This window comes from Carex rostrata, chromosome 10 (assembly GCF_964058835.1).
Source record: "Carex rostrata chromosome 10, lpCarRost1.2, whole genome shotgun sequence".
Taxonomy (NCBI): domain Eukaryota; kingdom Viridiplantae; phylum Streptophyta; class Magnoliopsida; order Poales; family Cyperaceae; genus Carex; species Carex rostrata.
In genome coordinates this window covers 13,068,713-13,093,154 of record NC_135927.1, presented here as the reverse complement: position 1 = coordinate 13,093,154, position 24,442 = coordinate 13,068,713, and the positions used below count along the sequence as shown (strand labels likewise).

The 24,442-nt window shown below is 38.8% G+C and overlaps 1 protein-coding gene across 4 annotated transcripts; it reads right to left on the bottom strand.

Moving 5' to 3' along the window:
* Window positions 1-8: 8 nt before the first annotated feature.
* On the bottom strand, window positions 9-23,963 carry SYD (P-loop containing nucleoside triphosphate hydrolases superfamily protein). 4 transcript variants are annotated; one of them, XM_078309525.1, is made up of 33 exons: window positions 23,779-23,963; window positions 23,430-23,549; window positions 22,985-23,046; window positions 21,833-22,056; window positions 20,551-21,108; window positions 19,225-19,505; window positions 18,329-18,495; window positions 18,177-18,247; window positions 17,251-18,026; window positions 16,606-16,703; window positions 16,333-16,518; window positions 15,147-15,327; window positions 14,523-14,693; window positions 14,401-14,444; window positions 14,245-14,301; window positions 13,829-13,925; window positions 13,188-13,360; window positions 12,520-12,733; window positions 11,989-12,114; window positions 11,639-11,728; window positions 11,367-11,483; window positions 10,743-10,823; window positions 10,394-10,501; window positions 10,084-10,253; window positions 9,579-9,657; window positions 9,412-9,486; window positions 9,081-9,178; window positions 8,884-8,991; window positions 8,692-8,749; window positions 8,057-8,281; window positions 4,896-7,884; window positions 1,261-4,208; window positions 9-561 (listed from the first exon to the last, which is right to left on the bottom strand). In XM_078309525.1, the coding sequence occupies exons 2-33, from the start codon at window positions 23,532-23,534 to the stop codon at window positions 241-243; spliced, it is 11,058 nt and encodes a 3,685-aa protein (XP_078165651.1). In that variant the 5' UTR covers window positions 23,535-23,549; window positions 23,779-23,963; the 3' UTR covers window positions 9-240. The 4 variants fall into 4 exon arrangements, with proteins under 4 accessions (XP_078165651.1, XP_078165652.1, XP_078165655.1 ...); XM_078309526.1 differs by having other exon boundaries at window positions 23,644-23,962; XM_078309529.1 differs by having other exon boundaries at window positions 23,430-23,519; window positions 23,779-23,917.
* Window positions 23,964-24,442: the final 479 nt, after the last annotated feature.

Genomic DNA, 24,442 nt, shown 5'->3' with positions numbered 1-24,442 from the left:
ATTCCATCTAACAAGGATCTGAAGATTTCATACAACTATTACATGACATTAGGATCTGTGCAGAATTCAATCTATGGTAAGGGTTCATTGGATTCAATTACACTACACAAAAGTTAACCCAGGAAGCTTTCTAATACTAATAATCAACTAATCACAGGAGAAAACAAAAATAAATAGCATCACTGTCTTAGGTAACATATATCAGTAAAATAACCTAAACAATTATATTTAAGCATATTTTCATTCAGCACTACCATTTTTGTCACCATCAATCTCTGGCAATTTTACCACAGGAGGCAAATCAGTTGTCGGTGTACCAGGGCCAGTACCAGTGTTTTCTTGTACTGTATCAGAATTCCCTTCACCAATGGCACCAGTGCTAGAATCGTCAGCAGGCAAGTCAACCTTCTCTGTACCAGCACTGGTACTAGCGGCCATTTCCTCAGATACCTTCTGCATAGTTTCAACTTGACCAGCAACACATGTCTCAGCACTAACATTTTTGTCACCATCAATCTCTGGCGGTTTAACCACGGGGGACAAATCACCTGGATCTTGATTCTGAAAAAAAAAAATAGTGCTGATTAAAATATGAGAAATGAAAATTGAACGAGTACAATACGGTACATGTTAATTCTTTGAATATGATATTGATGAGTACTAGGTAACATCAGATTTGGACCAAAAATTATACAGATTGGTTGGAGTCAAATTAGCTCTAATGTGCATTTTATTACACGGGGGGAAATTTCACCAAACAAAGAAGAATCAACAATTTTTTTTATTCACAACAATCAATAATCACCAACAGCTAACCCTCAGTAATATCGGGAAAAACAGCATGTCATTCAAAAACCAAATCAGAACTCAATTGTAACCTAACAAAACTCGAATCCAACTCTTGTTAACCTGGATCTTGGAAACAGATAAAAACCTAGGGAGACACTAAAAAGTACCTCGTAAACAAAATCCAACTCTAAACCTAACATAAACAGGCTAAACAGTACAAATCTACCTGTAACCCTCTCCCTCCTCTCCCTGAGGGGCAAAAAACACAAGGACAGTTACACGATTCGGGCAAACCTAGCTAGGTTTTCTTATGATCGGTGGGTTTTCATAGTAATTAAACCATCGCAAATTAGTTAAATTCATGGCATCAGATCTCTGCCAAAAAAAAAATATGATAAAAGTTGATAGATGAGAAAACCCAGAAAAGGAAACTGTTTAGAGGGAATTGAAATAGTAGATGAGCTTGCTTACCTTAAGAGTCAGCTGATGCTCTTGCAAAGTTTCAACTTGAGCAGCAACGCATGTCTCAGCATTAGCATTTTTGTCGCCGTCAATCTCTGGCGGTTTTACCTCAGCTGTGGGTGTACCAGAGCTAGTACAACAAGTATTTTCTTGTACAGTGTCAGAATTCCCTTCATCAACCTTCTCTGTACCAGAACTGGTACAAGCGGCCCTTTCTTCGGATACCTCCATAATTTCAACTGGAGCAGCAACACATGTCTCAGAAATAGCATTTTGGTCACCATCAATCTCTGGCAGCTTTACCACGGGGAACAAATCAGCTGTGGGTGTATCAGGGCTAGTACAACCAGTGTTTTCTTGTACAGTGTCAGAATTTCCTTCAACAACAATGGCACCAGTGCTAGAATCATTAGTAGGCAAATCAGTCTTCTCTGTACCGGCACTAGTACTAGAGGCCTTTTCCTCAGATATCTTTTCCACAGTTTCAACTTGAGCAGCAACACATGTCTCAGCAGTAGCATTTTGGTCACCATCAATCTCTGGCACCTTTACCACAGGGGACAAATCACCTGTGAGTGTATCAGGCCTAGTAAAACCAGTGTTTTCTTGTACTATGCCAGAATCCCCTCCATCAACAATAGCACCAGTGGTAGTATCGTCAGTAGGCAAATCAGCCTTCTCTGTACCAGTACTAGTATCAGTGGCCTTTTCCTCAGAAGCAACTTCCTTTGTTTCAACTTGGGCAACACATGTCTCCTGTAAAGGATCTCCCTCATCCACAGCTTCAAGTTCACATTTACTCTTTTCAGTTGTTTGCTCACTACCAGGTGCAACAGTATCACAACTACTCTCAGTTTGTTTCAGTTGAACATCTACGGTTTCCTTAACAGATTGAGAAGCACAGGAACCTGGAGCATGAGGCATCACATTAACGGCATTATTACTACCACTTGCCTCACCAATATTACCAACCTTGACTTCACTACTGTCATTTCCACTCTTGCACTCCAAGCTCCCAACACAAGTCTCAACAACTGAATCAATAGCAGTGTCAGGAGCAGCTTCATACACTGGACTGCTTTGAGTGGGAGCTGCTTCAGCTTTCTTCTGACCAGTCACTATTTCAATTTTCTCTTCAGCTCCCACCATCTCGGTGTCAGTATCAACTGGAACCGCTTCAGTTTTCTCTTGAGCCACAGCCATCTCAGAGCCAGTATCAAGGGCAGCCATTTCATTTTTCTCTTGGACATCAGCCATCTCAGAATCAGTATCAAAGAACTCTTGGGCATCAGCCATCTCAGAATCAGTATCCATGGGATCCTTTTCACTTCTCTCTTCAGGAGAAGCCTTCTTTGAATCACTATCTGAGGGAGCCATTTCAGTTTTCCCTTGAAGAGCAGCCATCTCAGTAACAGTATCAACGGGAAATGTTTCATTTTTTTCTTGACTAACCACAACTGCAGCATCAATAACAGCATGACCTGCTTCCGTTTCCTCATGACTGGCAGCCACCTTAGAATCAGTATCAGTCGAATCTGCTACCAGTTTCTCTTCACCAGCTTCTAGCTGTGTCTGACAGGTCATCATCATACAATTGGTATCCATTGAGCTTGTTTCTGTCACCTCTTGAGCACTTGTGGCCTCATTTTCAGTTTTGGGAGGATCTATTTCCAAATTATCTTTAATCGTCATTGCCTCGACATTGGTCTCAGCAGAACTGGGTTTTATTGGCTCTTGAACAACCATCACCTTGTTGCTCTCAGTTTTGTCAGAACCTGCTTCAATTAGCTTTTGCATTGCCTCCACCACAGCATCAAGCCCTTTAAAATTGGTATCCTCATGACTGGCAGCAGCCTTAGAATTCGTATCAGTCGAATCCATTACCAGTTTCTCTTTACCAGCTAACATATTGGCATCATTATCATTAGAACCAGTTTCTAGTTGCGTCGAGCTAGTTTCTGTTACCTCTTGAGTATTTGTAGCCTCATTTTCAGTTTTGGGAGGATCTATTTCCAAATTCTCTTTAATTGTCATTGTCTCGACATTGGTCTCAGCAAAACTGGGTTTTATTGGCTCTTGCACAGCCATCACCTTCTCGCTTTCAGTTTTGTCAGAACCAGCTTCAATTTGCTTTTGCATCACCTCTGCCACAGCATCATGCCCTAAAAAATCTGGGAGTATATTCTTAAGTGTTATCGCTGTCTCAATACTGGCCTCATAAGAAGCTGCATTTGTTTGGTCTTCAGCAGTTTCTGTCTCACTGCTGGTCTCTTGAGACTCTGATACTACTTTCTCTGGTACATTCACCGTCTCAATTTCATTTCTGTGAGATTGCTCTTGATGTTTCTCTTGAATGGCCACCATCTGATTTTCAGTATCTTGATAATCTGGCACTATCTTCTCGGGTATATTAGCTGTGTCAATATCAGCCTTATCAGAAACTATTTTTGTCGGGTTTTCAACTGTTATGGACTCGGTATCAGTCTGGTGAGACCCGGCTACTACTACATCAAATCCAGTTATTGCCTCATTGCTTGTCTCGTCAGACCCACTTTCCATACTGTCTGGAGCAGTCACCACCTCAATGCTTGTTTCCCTAGACCTAGTTTCAATTCCCTCAGGTGCAGTCACCAGCTCATTACCTGTCTGGTCAGACACAGCTTGGTTTTTCTCAGATCCAGTTTCTATTTCCTCTGGACTAAGCACTACTTCGTTGCTCGTCTCATGAGAACCAGTTTTCACTGGCTCTTGCACTGCCACCATCTCCCTACCAGTTTCTTGCAAATCAATTTCCATTTTATCCTCCTGATGCATCACCATCTCTTTGCTATTATCCTGAGACCCTGTCAAAATTTTCTCTTGAACCTTAGCCTCAGGGGAATCTATTTCCATTTTGTCTTGAACAGTCGCAGCCTCGTTACTAGTTCCGTGAGCTTCCTTTTCCACTGATTCTGTCCCTGCCATATCATTGATCATTTTACAGAGTATAATTAAGATATTGTATGGGATAATGGAAGTAGAAATCCTTGCATTCTCTTTTCAAATGAGAGTGAAGAAAAGGATTTTGGATTTGGGAAAATCCTAAAGAAGGATTTTTCAATCTGTTTTCTCATTTTTTCCTTGTAATATATAAACAATTTAAAAAAATATCTAATCTACAAGAACGAAATTTTTTTATGCTTAATATCTTTAGTTTCATCTGATTGTCTTAGTTCATCTCATTTTTTTTTGTCTTAGTTCTGTCCTTTATCCGATCTTTCTTCGCCTAATTGTCTGATCTGTATGCAATTTTCAAGCCTGTTGTACCTGTACTCTTTTTTTCTCCTAGCTATTGTTTGGCAAGGTGCTGTACGCTTTTGATGAAATATGAAATTCTTTAACAAGTCAATTCAAAACTGGATATTAAAAAATGTCTTATATTATAGTTATTTCCAAAATCGAAATGATTATGTAATTAATCATTCCAGCAATAAATTGGGATCAGCTTTTTTTATCTGTCTATTCTGATCTTCCAAAGTGGAAACCATTTTTTTAGAAAATAGTTCATTCTTAAATTAAGATAAAATAATTGAAAAAAAACAGGGTTTTTTTTTTATCTCATAAAAAAAGGTAATTTATTCCCTAAAAAACAAAAAAAATCTTACCAGCATCATTAGAGACCAGACTGGCAGAACCAGAATTGGTGGGAATATCAACTGATTGGGGTTCATCATCCTGCCTTTTAACCTGAGGAGAGACCACAGATTTCTCTTGAATGACCGTTTCGTTGGGATTTTCAATAGACTTAGGTTCTTGATTTCCTATTGCAAATTCCTGACTTTCACCTTCACTGCTTGATGGTTTTACCATGTCATTTGACATGCTAGAAGTTGAGGTCTCAACAACATGGGCCTCAGAGTACTTATCAACAAGAGATTCCTTCTCCAGCGCCCCACCTGAACTTACAGAAGCTACCTGTTCACCAACAACCAACTCAGTAGTGTGATCAACTACAGAATCTATCTTGGTCACGTCCAAAATGCTAGAAACTGCCGGCTCATGTTCAGCTTTCTCAACTACTGGTTCTGCTGTGTGGGTCCCTTCTGAAGTGACAGAAGCTACAGGCCCACCAGTCGACATCATCTCACATTTCTTATCAGCAACAGATTCTGTCACCTGAGCCCCTCCTGAAGTGACAGAAGCTGCCAGCTCACTAACAGAACGCTCGGAATTCTTATCAACTAGTGATTCTGTAACATGGGTCCCTCCAGTGAGAGAATCTGCTGGTTCACTCACAGGTACCTTGGACTTCTTTACTACAGGTTCTGCCCCATGGGCCCTTGCTGAAGTTACAGAAGCTCCAGGCTCACTAACAAACATCTCAGATTTCTTATCAACAGCAAATTTCATAATGTGGGCCACACCTCGTGCGAGAGAAGTTGCTGGGTCACTAATAGGGAGACCAGATTTCTTATGAACTACAGATTTTGCAACCTTAGCCTCTCTACAACTGGCAGCACCAGTTGGCTCAGAGTTCTTAATGACTGCCGATTGTGTTGCCTGAGAAGTTGCCGGCTCACTAACAGGGAGCTCAGATTTCTGACAAACTACAGATTCTGCCATCTTAGCATCTCCAGAACTGGCAGTATTGATTGGCTCACTAACTCCCACCTCAGAGTTCTTAATGATTGCCGATTCTGTTGCTTGAGAAGTTGCCGGCTCACTAACAGGGAGCTCAGATTTCTTATGAGCTACAGATTCTGTCATCTTAGCATCTCCGGAACTGGCAGTATTGATTGGCTCACTAACTCCCATCTCAGAGTTCTTAATGACTGCCAATTCTGTTGCCTGAGAAGTTGCCGGCTCACTACCAGGGAGCTCAGATTTCTTATGAACTACAGATTCTGCCATCTTAGCATCTCCGGAACTGGCAGTATTGATTGGCTCACTAACTCCCACCTCAGAGTTCTTAATGATTGCCGATTCTGTTGCCTGAGCCCCACCTGAAGTGACAGAAGGTTCAGGGCTTTGTATGACAGGACTAACAGTGCCACTCCTTCCACGTCGTTTTGGACCCTCAGACTGCTGCTGAGCAAGACGGGCCCTCCTTTCGATGGCTGCAGTTGAGGAGGCAGCCCTTGTTCTTGGTTCACTTGGTGGTGTTTTTCTCGGCCGGCCCCGACCCATGCCTCTGCCTCTGCCTCTCCCACCAGATCTGACTTCCACTACTGGCATTGGGACTGATGATGATGGGTTCTCAGGAGTTTTTCCCACATCAGCATTTTGAACTTCTGTGCTTTCAGATGCAGTGGTCAAAACTGGCATGACTGGTAATGGATTATCTTCTTGGGCCTTTTCAGTGACCGGCATGACTGGTAATGGAGTATCTTCTTGGGCCTTCTCAGCAGTTCTTGGATCAGGAGCTGATTTTTCAGTACCAACATTGGATCCAGTACCATCTTTTTCTTCTATTATCTGTGCTGAATTCCTTCTGCGACCAGGTCTTCTAGGAGCCGGCTCAACTACTGGCCCTGCCACAGAAAAATTAAACATCTTTTCATAGCCAGGTGGCCCAACTGTAGAGATTGGGGTAGCATATGAAACAAGGACAGGGCCTGCTCCTGGTGGCACAACCCCAATGCTTGGACTAGCAACAATATTTGGCTGCACGACCCCTCTAGGATCAGCTACTAATGCAGTCCCTGCAGGAGCATCTTTGGGTTCCTCCTTTTTAGCCTCCACTGCTGCCGGTTCAGCAGAAGATTTGGCAGTATTGGCTTGTACAGTCAAAGAAAATCCAGGTGCTACAGGGGTATCAGCAACTGGAGCAGTGTCAACATTTTGCGGCCTCCTGCCTCTTCTTGGTGTTTCCCCAACTTGACCTCTGCCTCTACCACGACCACGACCCCTGCCACGACCCCGACCTGATGAGGAGCTGCCTCGAGGGGAAGTAGGGTCTGGTAGTACCACATCACCACCACCTTCCTGCTTCCCACTGACTTCTTGTTCCGTTGCAGGTACTGTCTCAGTGATGGCAGGAGTTGGAGTAGGCACAGATACAGACGATGCACTGACTGCTGCTACATCTGTGACTGCTTGCCGTTTTGGTCTCCCTCTCCCCCTTTTAACTGGTGGAGTAGGCTTCTCAGCTTCTTTAGGCTTCTCAGCTTCTTTATTCTGTGCAGGACCTGCAGGTATTGGTGTTTCTAATTTCGGTTGTTGCTGCGGCTGGGGTTCCACTGGGGGTTGGGGTTGGGGTTGGGGTTGGGGTTGGGGTTGGGGTTGGAGTTGGGGTTGGGGTTGGAGTTGGGGTTCTGATTTTGGTTGTGGTAGCTGCTGTGGCAGGTTTTGCGGTTGCAGTTGGGGTTGCGGCTGGGGTTGGGGTTGCAATGCGGGTGGTGGTGGTGGTGGTGGTAGCGGTGGCGGTGGCGGTGGCAGCAGCAGTTGTGGCGGTTGAGAGAGCTTCTCAAGGCTCCTGACCTTGGTTCCATCTTCATCTTTTATTATGACAGGATCTGGAACGGGAACAGGTACTGGAACAGGGGTCTTTAGTGCAGCAGTGGAAGTGTACCTGGTAGGTGATGCATCTGGTGATTCAGCCTGACAAAGTTTTTCAAACTCTTCCTCAGTCCACTGGTCCTCATAAGAACGCACCTGCAGAACAAAATTATGTGGAATTAGATCACATAGAAAAATTGAAAGTTCCCAAGGGAGATCAAAGCATGGTAATTCAACTGAACACCCTAACTAAAAAGTAAACACAAATCAAACATTTAGCAGGTATTGAATAAGCAAAATGCTTTCTGAATAGTCACAATTTACTCACCTCGCGGGCCCGTTTGCCTCTGCCGTATTGCACTGTGTCAGTACCACCAAGATACCCTCTTTTCTTTTTTGAGCCTGAGGTTGATGGTGGTGCCGGTTTGGCTGGCGTTTCATAAACCCTCATGGCTTTGCAAAAAGCCGCCAAGTCATCATCTGTGACAAGACGCGAGGGTAGTTGAAGAGACTGATCCGTCGGACCTGCTTGAGACAATGCTCGCCATGCAGCCTAAAAGATCATGATATCACAGAAGACATACATAAATGATAAATGAAATGTGATTTTTTGGAGCAATTTAAATTCAGAAGTGTTATTATGTCATGTATAACTAAATCAACTGTGAAAAATATGCTCCGTTACTTCCCCAATTCACATTAAAGACACTCAAATTCCCCCATGGTGCTTGTCTTACACCATGAGCAAAAAAGAGGCCATCATACTTTGCCAAAAGAAGGAGAGAATCTGGATGATATTACATGTTATAGAAGAGCAAATGGCAGATTCTCATTCTGAGAAGCAAAAACCATGAGATTTTAATGCTTTTAATGGCATGCAAGAACAATTCCTTTTATTCAATTTTCTAATATTAAGTAACAATATTATTATTTCATCTAGCACAAGTATCGAGAACTTCATACCATTTCTGCTTCTTGCCTCTGCTTGTCAATGGATTCGAAGACATCTATTTCAGGTTCACTGCAATATAACATAACAACTCCACATTATCTAATGAAGTAAATAATTATTCAAAACACTGAGTGTTGAAATCTATACTGAGCATGTGGCTAACCATTGACGATTTACAACTCTAAAAAATTCCAAAAACTTACCTGCGGGCCAGGAGTTCATTCAGAGCATCATCACCCAACACTTGAGCAGATTCTTCTTTCTTGCACTCCCTCAAGAGATTTTCTAGATACTCTCGTCTATCTTCAGCACTGCAAGATTAATCAATAACACATATCCTTTACCTTATTCTTATCTGAAGAACTTCATTCAGAGAATTTTGTGTAAAAGAATAATGCACCTTGTGTTATTGTCAAAGAAACCGGCAGTTATGCTCTGGTTAGCTACCCCAAGCTTGTGTTCAGCTGAAGCTCTGACTTGCTCTTCTACACTTTGGACCTTTTAGACAAAAAAAAGGAAAGACAACAATTCAAAAGCATAAACAAATCAATAGATTAAAAATGGAGCTGGTACAGCTGATCAATTGACTAGAAATTATAATCCTTGGTCAGTCTAGTTAAATATTTGTTTAGTGCTAATTTTGCTGCAGCAAAGGTGTTGGTACCGATCATCTTCAGAAATACTTCAAACAACCAATAATTATTTCCAATAACAGAATATGAGATGCTTACTGTCTCAAGACGCAAAACAAGGACATCCTTCTTTTGTCCAATCCTGTGGGCACGAGCTTGTGCTTGAAGGTCAACCTGAAAGCCCCCAAGTAAAATACATGTGAAACATGATAGAACAAAATGTAAAATAATGTAATGAAGAAGCTTAGATTTCTTTAAGCCTTTACCTGAGGGTTCCAATCAGTATCAAAAATAATAACAGTATCAGCAGCTTGAAGGTTCACCCCAACACCACCAGCTCGAATGCTACAATTTTAAGGAAAGAAATAACCTCTCATTTGAGAAAATCATCTATGAAAACAAGCTTATGTCGCTTCACACAAAATTTAAAAGAGTCTTTTCATCAACTCTTAAAGCCTATATGGCACATATTAATTAACAAAACTTCTAATTCTCACCCTACCACAATTTTTGCCAACCAAAAAATTAATGTAAATGTTAAGCGGATTGCTTGATTGATTCTGTTGGCTTTAAAATATTCCACTTGCCTATCACATTGAAGACAATGATGGCTTGAAAAACGAATAATAAGGTCTCGTTAGATTTTAACACAGGACACATTCATCAAAAACAATTGGTTTACAAGCTTAAAGCTGTTAAGGTCATGTACTCCTTCAATAATAGCTTAAAGCAAATCTAGAAATAACTATCAACAAAAATCAGGTAAAATACCTAAGTAGAAATATGAAAGCCGGTGAATCTGAGCGGTTGAATTCCTCAATAAGAGCTCCTCTTTCCATCCCAGAAGTATGGCCATCCAATCGAAGGTACCTATACTTTTTCCATGAAAGGTATTCCTCCATGACATCAAGCAACCTAGTCATCGTTGAGAAAAGCAAGACCTGCAATTTACCCCAAACAAGCAAATTATCTCACTACATGTAAGAAACCTAATCACCTTTCTGTGCCAATTTTGCATTCCTAATTTTCTTTGCTTTTATCTTTCTTATTTCTTATGTTTGCAGAATGGCTTGACATATACCCGGTGACCAGTAGCTTTCAGTTTGGGTAGTAACCGATCCAGCATTTCAAGCTTTCCACAGAGCCTCACAACATTTGGCAGAAAATGTTGTGGAAGCATGTTATCCACCTACATACACCAAAAGAGAAAAAGGAAGTAGGAATAAGTAAACAAAAATCAAAGTAGGTCCACTTAAGGAACTCCTCTGGTTTATGTTCAATGATATGCAGCATATTAATCACATTCTTTCATAAAACCCCAACTAAGCACAAAAAATGAAAAGAAAAAAAAAACATAGAGAAAGCAAAACACTTGGACCTGGATTGATACTGCAATATATTCCTAAGATATCTTTTTGCAAAAACAATACCTCATCAGAATGCAGCTGGCTAAGGTAGGGATGGTTGCAAATATTACGTAGTTCCATCACAGTATTATGCACAGAACGACTCTGTAAAAAATGTAAATATACATAAGGACTTGTAATTATAGTAAAAACCCAGCTAAAGAGTTGAAACATAGGAGAGTGGAATAATTTCCAGTGATTTAAATAGCAGCCATAGCGGCCGCTTTAGCATAGAGATTTGGTAGCCGCTAACCACAATTCCACAATAGAGTGTTTTAAACAACAGCAGACGACTTAGCGCCATATCAGACAAGTAGACGGCATTTTAGCAGAAATAGCAGACTTTGTGCCAATTTAGTGCAACTTTTTAATGTTCTTGCAGTTTTAGTTTAATAACTGAGCAAATATTTTATATATGCCCACTTCTACAAAACATTGTGATGCTTAATTTCTCATAATTCCTATTAGGAAATGTTGATTTAACTTCTACATTTCACTTTGGTAAGATATTCATGGCCTACACACTACAAGAAAATAGTTGCAATCACGACAGCTACGAACTGATAGCGGCTGCTAAATGGTCGCTATCGGCTATGGTAAATGACCACTGCTACAAGCCCGCTACCCAATATTTAAACCTTTCACAACCTTTGTACTGCCAATTGCGCCAAGATTATCCTCCACACGTTTCATCAGAAGCTTTTGGTAAGCTGAAGCCTCGCATCTTACAAGTCTTTCAATCTTTTCAGGCAATTGGTTCTCCACCTATGTGAAAACATAAATACCAAATAGAAGGTTTTAAATACCTAAACATCACTTTTCAAAAAAATTAAAATACATAACAATCTAAATAAAGTAAATTGCATCTCAAGTTCAAAGTTTAAATTCCAAACAAAATGAGAGCAGACATGCTTCTGTACCTTGTGTTTAAGCCTTCGTAGCACAAATGGGCGAAGAACTTGGTGGAGCCGGTTTATGATAAGAAGATTTTCTTCCTCGGAAAGCAAAGCCTTTAAAAAGAAAAAAAGAAAAAAATAAGACTTTCAGCTCCATTTCTAACAAAGGACAAAAGGATTGAATACTAGCTTCGATTTGCTACTCAAGTTTCACAAATCAAGCATCTCAAAAAAAGAGAGAAAAATTCAATGCGACTCAGTTTCTTGGTCAATGAAGTATTTATTGACAAGTAAATCGTGGTAGAAAGTACCACTAAAAGGTACAGGTTACACCACAATGAGAAGGATACAAAACAAGTTGCTAAAAATCTTACTTGATCTGGAGAATTGTCACCACTACTCTCGAAGGGCTTGTTAAACCACTGAGAGAAGTCCTCTGACGAATTAAAGATAGTGGGCAACAGGAAGTTCAGAAGTGCCCATAGCTCCTCAAGATTATTCTAAAAAAACAAACATTGTTTGAAAAAGTAAAAAACAAGAATTTAACAGTTCATACATATGCGGAATCTCCTGTATGACCCTCCAAAAGACCTAAATGTTGCATGTACCCCAGTGGACAAGGGAAAGTTTTGTGCATAGTGCGCACCATAAACATTACGTGCAATTCTAGAGAACATAAATTTTCCTTTTATACCATCTTGTTTAATCTGCAGAGACGCCTAAACTACATCCCTACCTGTATCACTACATATACATGATGAAGCAAGGTCACAAGAAAAAGATGGGTACATATGATATTAGTCATTTCAAAAAGGATAACAAACTTTGGTGGTTTGCAGGTCGGCTAAAACTTCCACATGTAGAAGTGCAATTCAATACTTTCATACTAGTTACTAATTAATTACCTGAAGAGGTGTTCCAGTCAAAAGCAACCGATGATAACTCTGGTAATGCTTCAGCTCTGCATTGAGTTTACAAGATGCATTCTTGATGCGGTGTCCCTCATCAATTATAATATAATGCCATTGTATCTTGCTGAGCTTAGGTCGGTCGTGCTTATTCATCAAGTACTCATATGTGGTGAGAAGGACATTGAACCTCTGATGAATTATCATCTCTCTGAAAGCAAAAGAAATAACAGGTAAAATTATTTTAGAATTTTAGAAAACATGAATTAAATAATTAAGGAAAATAAGAAGACGGAGAATGAGCAGAACAAAACAAGCAAAAAAGTTAAAATAAATAGAACTCTTCAAACCTTAGGAGATGACAAGTTAACTGTCAGACTTGGTCATGTGCCAACTAATGTTCGAAAATAATAATTGAACTTTTAAAAGCATCAATGTAACCACTCAAGACTTTTTATCTTGCTAAAAAATGGTAATATATCCATATCCTTTTAATAATCCCATTATACCCTTCAATGATCTAACGTAGGTGAATAGGTAATCCTTGTGCATACTGTTGAAGTTCTGGGGGCTTTTATGTGACTGGTCATAGAGATTTAATAATTTAAAAGCTAATGTAGTAGTGATTAACTCATGAAAAAATTAATAAAGAAATATGAACGTACTTAAAAAGCCTGCGTCTTTCTTCAGGAGAGCCTGCATAAACGATTTTATTTATGCTTGGTGCCCAGAAGTTAAGTTCAGAGTCCCATCCTGGAAGAACAGAGGATGGTACCACAACCAAAAATGGTCCTCTATCATTCTTTGCCTCCATAAGATAGCATAACAAAGAGATAACCTGCCAGCACAAAACTTGTATAAAAAAAAAAAATTGGATACTCTTATCATTCTAGAGTCTTTTTTCGCATGTCTAGTACTGGATACTCTTATCATTCTAGAGTCTTGAGTAGTTAGCATGTCTAGTACTCCATAGACCTTTATGTCCTCATTTCGGTACAGCAATTTATCTCCTTATTTGAATTTTTTATTTTGTTTTTTATCTTATTTCATAATAATTTGTTAGTTACTTAGTTCAGTAGTTAAGTTGTTTGTCTATTTTATGCAGTGCAAGGGAACAGGTAGAAGGTAAGAAGTGACAAGCCAAGCAAGTTGTTTTACTATGCAACAAGACAAATTATACTGTGTAAAAAAAATCAATAACTTCGCTGATTTTGCAAATTTATAATAGACTAACAAAACAATGCAACCATTTCAGTTATTAAACGTCATATATTGGGAAATAAATAAAAATGGCCAAGATGTGTACTTGGACAGTTTTGCCGAGACCCATTTCATCTGCAAGGATTCCATTTAAGTTGTTGTTGTACAAGGATACCAGCCATCGTAATCCATTCAACTGATATCTGCAGTTTAGGTATGCACAGTGAGATTTTGAAAATACAAAGATAGCGAGTATTATCTCACATTGTATAATATAGAGTTCAAAATTTTAAACTTCAGAAGATGCAACAGGTTGTGCAGCTAATGAGCCCAAATATATTCCTCATGACTAGACTTATTCGATTATTTTGCTTACAATATTGGAGTTCTCTGATTTTCTGTAACTCGCACTATTCCTTTCATGTACATAACAGCACTATGCAACTTGGATAATAAAAATAATTGCCTCAAAAATCTAAAAAGCTCCAGAAGGTTAAGACAGAAAGATCAAATTTTGCTTACTCGCGCAACTTTCCTCCTTGAAGATATGTTGGCTGATCATTAATGGTCTCCTTGACACTGATTAAACAAATATTATTATGATTAGATGCAGTATGAGCTGCTCACGTGCAACACTCTGTAAAAATAGAGCTAAAACATCAAGATTTGACAAATTACCTGTGTGCCAATTTATAGTAATTCTCATTGCTCTCAAGATAGTGCTGAAACATCCAGAGCCAAACAGTTACAACAGTCAAAAAAATGTAGAAAAACAATGAATGTCAAGGCACTGTAAGAACCTGAGGGTTGTTGCTTTCTTCTTCAAGCTCAATTCCCAACTCATTCCTATCTTGTGAACTCCCACCCCTGCTGTCCTCCATGGCCTTGGCATCCTTCAGCTTAGACCCCAATTTTCTGAGATAATTCTCGGTCTCTTTAAGGAGTTGTTTCACCCGATCTGATTTGGTATCCTACAAGGCAAATGGCAGAAGGTCACATGGATTATGGTACCAAAGTTTCATTCCTTCCATATATACACACATTAGCAACATCTTCCTAGATGAATGAATATTAACTCATGCAGGATGTTATTTGAAAGTATGTCGTCAATTAAACAAGTGTAGAGCCCTAGACTTAATGTAAACATGGGGCTGGGAACATGATGTGTAAACTCCATCTTGTGTTTAAGCTAAATAAATGCACTAGACTTGAAAGGCATTGTGAGTTCCAAATCAATTTGAGATTGGAAGGGGCAACATTAACATTACTAAACCAGATTCTGAACTTGAATGATAAACTTTGGAACTAAATGACATGGTTGCATAATTGACAGCAGTTCCATTGAACCATGACAAAAACCTATTAATAGCAATTAAGGAAATGACAGGAAAAAGGATACAAAAGAGAATGATAAAAGGGCTGACCTGGACCATCCTGAGATAGCCTTCAACGTCATTGTTCTTGAGGAGATTAATCTTTTCGCGTTGGATACGATCAATCTTCTCCTTATGAATCCTCTCCTTTCTTTTGTGGAACTCCCTAACAAAGCGGTTGAATCCCCTCCACCTCTCTTTTTTCGCCTTAAATCCATCCTCCAGCTTCTCTCTGTTTTCCCAAAATAAAGTAAATTAACATTACAGTCTGGTAACAATCGTCAAATAAAATAAGAATAATAACTTGGACAGTTCTTCTCAGTGCACTGCACAATATGGGTTAAAAAATAGATCAGACAAAAATTGTTCATACTAAGTTAAGAGAAATACAATTGACCATAGAACAGTGTACTCAGTTAATATGTAATTCCATATGTAAAACCATATCCCTTGATATTAATAATAATGAAGAGTTATACAAGCTACACAGTATGCCCCTAGCAAGAATTATTTAGTCAGGCAGGGGTGGCAAGGGTATATTAGACCAGGCAGGGGCATACTGTACCCTTCTTGCGGTCCTATTTAGCAAATAGGATTATTTATTTTGAGACAGTGACTTGTAAATATTTTCTTTATCAATATATTTGTAATATATTGCTGACAATTGTCAACAACCTTCAAAAAGAAAACCTCAAGTTATAGGATGCGAGTGAGAAACAGTTGATACCCTATCAAATATGGAATTAATCAGCATGTACTCCAATAAAAGAGCAAACATATCATATGTAGCCATCCATGTCCTATTCATTACAAAACTTAATTACCCTCCTTGTCTGCTTCCTTGTAAATAAACTATGACAAAAGAAGTGCAACTTTGAGTAAATAAAGTAACTGAAAAAATATGGCTGTACTTCTCGAGTTGAGAGAAGAGATTCATGGCACTTGTCTATTTTACAGCGCATATATTTTAGATTTCGCAAAGCACTCAAAAGTTTTTTTTTTTTTACATTTGAGTTAGGATATGCTTTCTCTAAAATCTAAAAAAACAAAGAATAAATGCCTTTCATAAAGAATTAAAAGACAAATGCCTTTAATAAAGAATAAAACAATGGGACTTAAGTGGTTCTATATGTCCTTGTCCAAAGATATTCAGCAGGCATCAGAACCACTTTAAAAATGAGGAACTAATTGCGAGCATCAACTTAATGCCAGATAGTCAAAAAACAAGTAGGCTAACCTGTGAGCTTCAACGTCACCAAAGAAATCCTTCTGCCTCTCTCGAATACGCCTCTGCCTTTCTTCTTTCATCTTTTGTTCAATTTTCTCAAGCTGCTTTACACGTCTACCATGTCGAGATTTCTTAAAAGATTTTATGCGTGTCATATCGGCTTTGATTGGCTTGAAGAAGTCATTCATAAAATCACTGCCCAACAAAACAGTAATAACATTAAAAAGTGCTTGCTTTCCCAAGAGCAACAACAATAACAACAAAACTCGATGTCATTATTACCTGCGTACACGGCGTTGAAGTTGAAGAAGCTGAAGCTTTTTCAACTCAATAACACTCTTTCTCTTTGCTGCTATATCTTCCGATGAGCTTACAGTTTCCTGATGGAAACACATTTTGGAAAGTAAGCGCATTATGGTACAAAGAAAATGCAGAATATGTCAAAAAAGTATTTATAGAGGGGCTCCAGTAGAGGTACTGCAAGTATGAGTCAGTTATACCAAAAACTGTCAGATAAATCTATCTTGAGGTTCACTTTTTAGTTCATCTATTAACATTAGAACATAATATATAAATAAACAAGAACTTGTGCTGGATAGTTATTATAACAGTGATCTTAACAAAAATACATATGGGTAACATGAAGCTTTTATAGGCCTGTGAAACAGTGGAAAATCTAATGATGTTCAGATATGTAGATGCAAGTAGCAAACCTAATTCAATAGGAAAAAATGATACATAATTATACCTTCATTCTGGAATCTCTAATTCATGTCAACACTATAAGACTCTAAGAGATAGCACAGTGAAACTTTAACTGTGTAATTGATCTAATCTCATTCCAAACTTACCCCTCCCCCTATCCCAACAAAATAAGTAAACACTTGTAAATCATAGATGATAACATATTTAAGTAACATTCCATACCTTTAATTTCTCAAAGGATGCCACCATTCTCTTCTCCCCCTTCTTCAATCTTTCAACCCATTTTTTTCCTGCATCCTCTCTTCTTGTTTGATAGTCTATCACCCATTTCTCACAGGTGGTATACTTGGGAGGTGAGCTGGGTACATTGTCCAGCTCAAAAGTACCACCTTCCTCTTGGTAAACCCATTGGTCAAACTCACTAAGCACATTACTTGAAGCAGTGTGCCCTGGAAAACCATGAACTGGGGCAGATGAGGCCACTGGTTCAGTACTCACAGGCACCCTCCCTCTGGCACCAAAAGGCGAGGAACTGCTAGCATCCTCCCCTTCATTATTCATCACTTTTGTTAGCATGTGAGCATCCCTCAAAGTTGAATCATGCCTAACCAAACTGCTTGGGTTGTTGCCACCAGCAGCTACCATAGCTTGGTTAAGGAAAGCACGACTCTGAAGCATAGCAGCAGCTGCATTGAGATTCGCACCTATAGGGCCTGGATGTCTCGAGATCTGTGCACCAGCTGCATTAGGCTGTTTAGTAGGCACAGTTTGCTTGTTCTCTGGCTCATTACTCGACTTGTCAGCACTTGAGGCAGCACGCTTTTGTTTCTTGTTAGCAGGTTTTTTTGGTTCCTTCGAAGATGAAGCAGTCTCCATGGTGCTGCCGGTAGATGGTCGGCCAAATAAACCAGAGCTGTCCTGACTGTTGGCCATTGTCTCCTTTGTAGAGTTATCCGTGCCTCTACTCTCACTACCCATCTGGCCTCCCGCACTGCCACCTAAGCCAACAGGTACAACAAACAGCAAGAAACTTAGTGCACATCTTTACGATGAAATCCAAGAAACCACATACCTTTCAAGATTAATCTGAGATTTGAGTAAGGTTGAGAGAAAAAAACAGGTGATGGAAGTATTTGATGAGTGCTTACTCTCAACTGGTAAGTTTTCACCAAGACCAAGTGCAATATCGAGATGTGGCCTCCTTGGTGCCATGTTGTTTCTGCATAATAACGACAGCAACAAAAATGATTCTTTGCAAATCTAGAGAAAACAGAATGTCTAACACAGGATAGAGATATACCTGAATGCAAGAAACACGAGGCACTGTGCTCTGAGTTGCTTCAATTGATGCTCTTTGAATGGCACATTCGAAGCCATAGAAGGTTGGGGCATCCTATGCTCTGGTAGACCCAGCTCAGGTCTTGATGAAGTTTTTATATTGCTCATCTGTCCTTGCATACCACCTCCCTGTTTCAACATGGGGATTCAAGTTTATTCTGTTTAAAGAATTACAAGAGACTGCTGGAGACAAAAAGATATTGGTACTGATAACTGGTTGTGTACTCAAGGAGACAAGCTCCCTAACAACAGCCATTGTTAATGTAACAGTGTAAAAGCTACAATTCAAATTCAATTTCCATTTTTCTGCAATATTTCTATTCTTCTACAATAACATAAACATTTATGATTACTTGTTTATTTTTATAGAAAAGACGGGAAAGAAAAAAATCCCAAGCAGTTGCCTCCCTCTCTACTCTCCTAACTAGGCACACAACAACACTATGGAAAGAGAAAATCCCAAGCATATCTTAATAAATACATTTGTAGATGTGTATCGATACGTGGTAGAATAATATCCTCTAAATAGAAAGGAATGAAACTCATTCTCCTTTTCCAATCATTATATTTTGTTCTATGTAATTTAACCGTATAAGAAAGGTTCAATGTTTTACTTTATGCTTAGTTAGTACAAAGTATTGCCACAATATTTCACTTTTATCTTGTCATTTTTCTTCTTACTATTTTTTTTTTCTTTTCCATCTACCCAAATAAGGAAGCATTTAAGTTTCTCCAATAAAATAGGAAAGAATAGAATTAAAGGGTTCAGGCAGGGTATGTCATGCCCTGCCCAACTCTGCCCTTGCCTCTCCTACCCCGAAAGGAGCACACCTTAATAACAAAAGATAAATATTGTACCTGGCCAAAGTAAGGTGGTCTACTATCAGACCCAGGGGGGAGAAACTGAGAGGCCATATCGCCAGCATGAGATGCTGAACCAAACTGGGGATTGGCAGGATTTAACGACTCTTTGCCTCTCTCAGTTGAATGGGACCCAGGAAACATCTGAAGATTCCTTGACATTTGGTGCTGAGGTTCAGGATTGCCAAATTGGGGTCCTGCCTGGTGGGATGCAGCAGGAAGCTCCTGTGCAGAGAAAGAACTGAACATGCCTCCTCCAGCAACAGGGTTCATTTTTCCTTCAAAAAAAATGACCAATTAGTCAAGTTGGCCCACAAAATTGGAAGTATAGCTCAATTAAAGTTTGACCAAATAAAAGATCAAGCTTTTAAAAAATGTAATTAAGCTTGTTGTCAAGTCATTTAACTGTTTAATTGAACTCCTAATGATAAAATTCTCTAAAAAGATGCGCTTTTAACACCTTGTTTGGATGGAGAGTAGAGGAAGGAAAGGGAGGTGAAGAATTGAAGGGGAATGGAACGGAGCAGAAAGGAAGACTAACATATTTAACATCTTTTTGTTTGAAAGATTGAGGGAAAAAAAATTAACTTCCCTTTCCATCCTATTTCTTGTTTGGTTAACTAAAATTTAGAAGGTTAATGAGAAATTCGGTGGTTGTTGTAGGTTTGTGACAAAGAAACTTGTATGAGAATTATATAGGTAAGATATAAGGTTGGGCATTTGTGTCATTTTTTCTGAAAATATTTGCAACAAAAATTTATTTCCATCAATTACAACCAAAATCGGGAGGGAAATCGACTCTATTGATTATAATCATGCAAGGGTTAAACCTTCCACCTCCTGTATCCTTCACCTCCAATATAATTTTGTCAACCAAACACGATTCGAAGGAAATTTTTATTTTCTTTCCATTCCCTCCCTTTCTCCACTCTCCATCTAAACAAGGTGTAAATGGCGTTTAAAAGGGGTTTAAGCCATCAAATGGCACCCCACCATTAAATGTCATTAAACGTTTTTTAAAAGCTTACAAAGGATAGGTATTCTAATTTCTAAGATAAAAACTTTCACTTGGATGCTGGTTCAGCTTTGACAGTAGCCCTAAAGCTCCAAGGGAAGAATGAGCTGTTCAGTAGTTAATACTCTCGATAGTAACATGATTACAACAACTTGAGATCATTTTTAGCTTCTCTTCTGATCCATGGATTTGTTTGTCTTTTGTACTGAGTGTTTAAAAATAGTGATACTCCTTTTATTTTATGATAAAAGGAATTAGTAAACACGTAAGCAATTTGGTTTCAAAAGGTATATTAGCTATTTAGGTACCTTCTAGACTAACTCCAAGGGGAGGTCGCAAAAGACCAGGAACAGATCCTTGTGGTGCATTACCCCTCATGGCCTGATTCATCTGGCCCCAGCCCAATCCGGGCCCGAAAGCTGCCCCTCTAGGGTTCATGGCAGCTTTCTGCATCTCAAAGGGTATATTTCCCATCCCAGAAGAGAAATGAGGCAGACCTTGACTACTCATAACAGGCCTCCCGGCAAACAGCCCCACACCATCTGGCTTAAGTGGGTAAGACTGTCTACCATGGACCGGATCCATATGGTCCTGTTCCCCACCCTTGCTAGGAGGCTGGATCTGAACCCGAGGTGCTCCTCTGGCCGCTTGCTTCCCCTTTCTGGAGTTTGCAGTGTCTGATTTAGGGTTCTCTTGTAAATCGGAAGTAGATCTTAGATCTTGCCTTTTTCTCTTCTCAGTGTTCTTTGTTTTCTCTGACTGTTCATCAGATTTCACAGAGTCATGCCTAGAGACATCTTGTGAATTTTGGGATCTGGTGTCATCTGCTTGAGACACCTCATGCCTAGGCAATGCATCTGCCGTGCCTAACAGTAAATAATAAATTTTTCACTAGCAAACAAATGAAAAAGAAAGTAAAGATATGATAAAAATGAAGCTTACTCCTGAAGCTTTTCCTATTATCAAATAGGGCCCTGTTTTAAAATGTTTGGGGTTGCACAAGTTTTTTACTGTATTTGCAAACAGTGCACCAAGCATTTCAAATGCTTTACATTTTTGTATGCTGGCTAACAAAATCAAACACTGATATACGGGTTGAGTAAAATCGACAAAATCAACCTTATTAGATATCATCTTTACTTTATTCAATAAAGCGCACATTTAAATAAACAGGATGTCCATAATTTTATTGGAGTGAGAGAGAGAGAAACACACATGCGTGCGCGTGTCTGAGAGAGAGAGAGAGAGAAGGAGAGAAAATTTGCTTCATTTGTATGCTATACCCAAAACCAAAAACCCAATATCCAACTCAGTTGTTAGTTTTTTTTTTCAGTTAACCACGACCCCATTATAAGACAGTATAGTAAAAAACATAGGTCCAACCCACATAATAAATCACTTATCTCTATGATAAGAGAAGTTCATTATTGACAGGGAAATAATGTTGAGAATAACAAAAACCTTAATCCAATGGCATAGCACCATTTGCAAATATGCAAAAATTGTGGGTACTAGGGTTGTAAATACAAGTAAAATAAGTTTAATATACAAAAGAACCCAAAACAAGTTTTGTAAGATTTTGTCAATTACCTACTGTAACATTCCATGGACCAGGATGCGTTTGTGCACTTCTTCCAGATGCTTCCCCTCCACTTGCATGTGGTTGATTTGCAGCCATCTCATTTTCCTTTAATGAGGCACTCCCACTTGCACCTTCCCCGGGATGAGGTACACCAGGCATTGGTGCTTGGCGAGCTGCCTCAATCAAAGCATTCATGTCCAGTCTGTTTTGATTAACCACAGTCTCCATGGCCCTAGAAACAAAGAAAGGTGTTTAGTGAGCCTTTAAAAATACCAATTTTCAACCACCAATAGAAAAATCCAGCTGTTAAAAATTTGTACAAGTATTTTATGTATGATTTATTTTGATGCTTCTCTCTTTTGTATGTGTTTGAGTGACAGAGAGAGAGAGACTTGTTCAATTAGAAAAGAACCTTTGTCTATGCCTATGAACATAATAAAGCATGTAACCAGTATGTCCAGCCAATGAAACCATAGCACTAACAAGTAAAATCGGGCATCAATGCCTTCTTTGTTATCCAGCCACCATGGATCATAATATGAACTTGTTGAAATACAAAAATTACAAAAGAAAAATACTCTTGCTAGTTTTTAAAAATTCTAACTATAAGTTCACAAGCCAGACTATATTATACGAAAGAAAATAAACGGTCTTTCATTGTGTTAGCTTGTTTCTGAGATATAAGTTCTCAAGCCAGACAAATCTTTTTTAATTGGTTACATATTACAAAGGTTAATAACTAGCAGTTTCTACATCTGCTAGTGTCTAAACACATGGAGAGAAACTAGAGAAAAGCTTAGTGCGGAGAATAGATAGCCTTATCCTACTATAAATTAATTGTGTATAGAATGTAATATCCATGTCAAAATAAAGCTTATGAATAAATTATTCTGGTTGAGGTATTATATAGTTCAAATGAGACCTTCACGTGGGTGTTAACTAAGGTGTCGAGAGTTTTGTAATTAAGGAAAATCAAAGATGCCTCATTGCACCTGGGTCTCAAGTTGAAAAAGAAAAAAGTGCAGTTATTACTGGGACACAATGCAAGATGTTCTATTGAGATTGTTCAGTATGATACATGGTTTGTCTGTTTCTGTGGACTGTACCGGCAGTAATGGTATAGATTTAATGCAACAAAAAAAAGGAAGAAGCAAGAATACCTTGAAATGACTTGAAATGGCAGTGTGTTCTCCTTACCACTCCTCTTCATATGGAGACATATCTATACAAATAGTAAAATTGCAAACCATTAGCAACCCATCACTACTGGGATCGGTGTCATCTGTGCAGTTGTCAACCCAAAAGTCAGATTGATCGTTCTATTAATTTGGAGACCCAAACAGGAGTAAAAATATCAAGTAATTGGTCAAAATCTATCAACAAAGGCAATTTTATTGGTGCATGCACCTCAATGTTTTACTGAACAGAAACATTGAATATCAACAAAATGTATTAATTAAGAAATAAAGGGCCACAAGAGCAATTTTGGAAGGGACAAAAATACAGAACACGACAATTTAACATTAATCTCCCTGTCATCTTGCATCAAGTCAATTAATTAAGTTAACAAATTTTGGTATACACAAAAAAGCATGTGCTATGTACCATGTAAAGTTTTGTTGCCAACTTAGCCGGCTCATCCTTAGACTCTTGGATGAGTCTCTCGAGTAATTTTGCTGCCTCCATTTCCAAATCCTGTCCTGAAGCCATCAGTTCTCCAAAAAACTACAAAAAGAAAATACAACATCCACTATAGACCGAGCAAGGGGATGTCCAGCTGGGGCCCAGGGCCCACCTATTGTATGGTTTGTACAAGTACCTTACTTAAAACTTAGGACCTTCCATTTTGTGTTGCTACCAAACGGTTTTGAAAATCTATCTGCAGCCCACGATCCGATCCGACTAAAGCATTTTGGTTTTGGACGGAAGAACCCTAGAATCGGAAGAGACTCACCTTATGTTCGAGTTACGCCGATTCTTCCTTTCATCACTTCTAGTTTTTTGTGACTGACTGAGGCTCTGATCGTCTCTTCTATTTCTCACTATGTTAGGGTTTTCGATGATTCTGTTCTGTATAGTGTGAATTGGAGAAGAGAGAGGTATCGTAAGGGGTCAGCTTGGGTTAACATTCCTCTCCAGTTCAAACAGCAAAGGTGCGTTCAGACTCGGAGGGTCGGTTAGATAGCTAGAGTTGTAGATAGAAATCCAAATAGGTTTTTCCGAAACCGATTCCAAATTTTGGGAAATAAATCTGCTGTGATTTGAAAGTTTTATTTTTTGAAATGCACAAATTTTAACGACACTTATTTTTTATGTATGAATTTTTAAACAGATAAATGGATGAATTTGGAATAACAGGATTCTGCGATCCCTTAAGAATCACAGCAGATTTATTTCCCAAATTTTGGCGAGATATTCATATTCCGCATCACAGCATTTTTTTTTAATTTTACGTTACAAAAATTAAATTTAGGAGCCTTGATAATTGTAAATCTCTAAGCGCATCCCAACTCACAAGTAGTTTAACAAAAAAAACATTTCAATATTGTCTAATTTTTATTTCCACCACTAATATTCAAACATTTAAAACTATGTTTATAACATTTTAAAATATTACT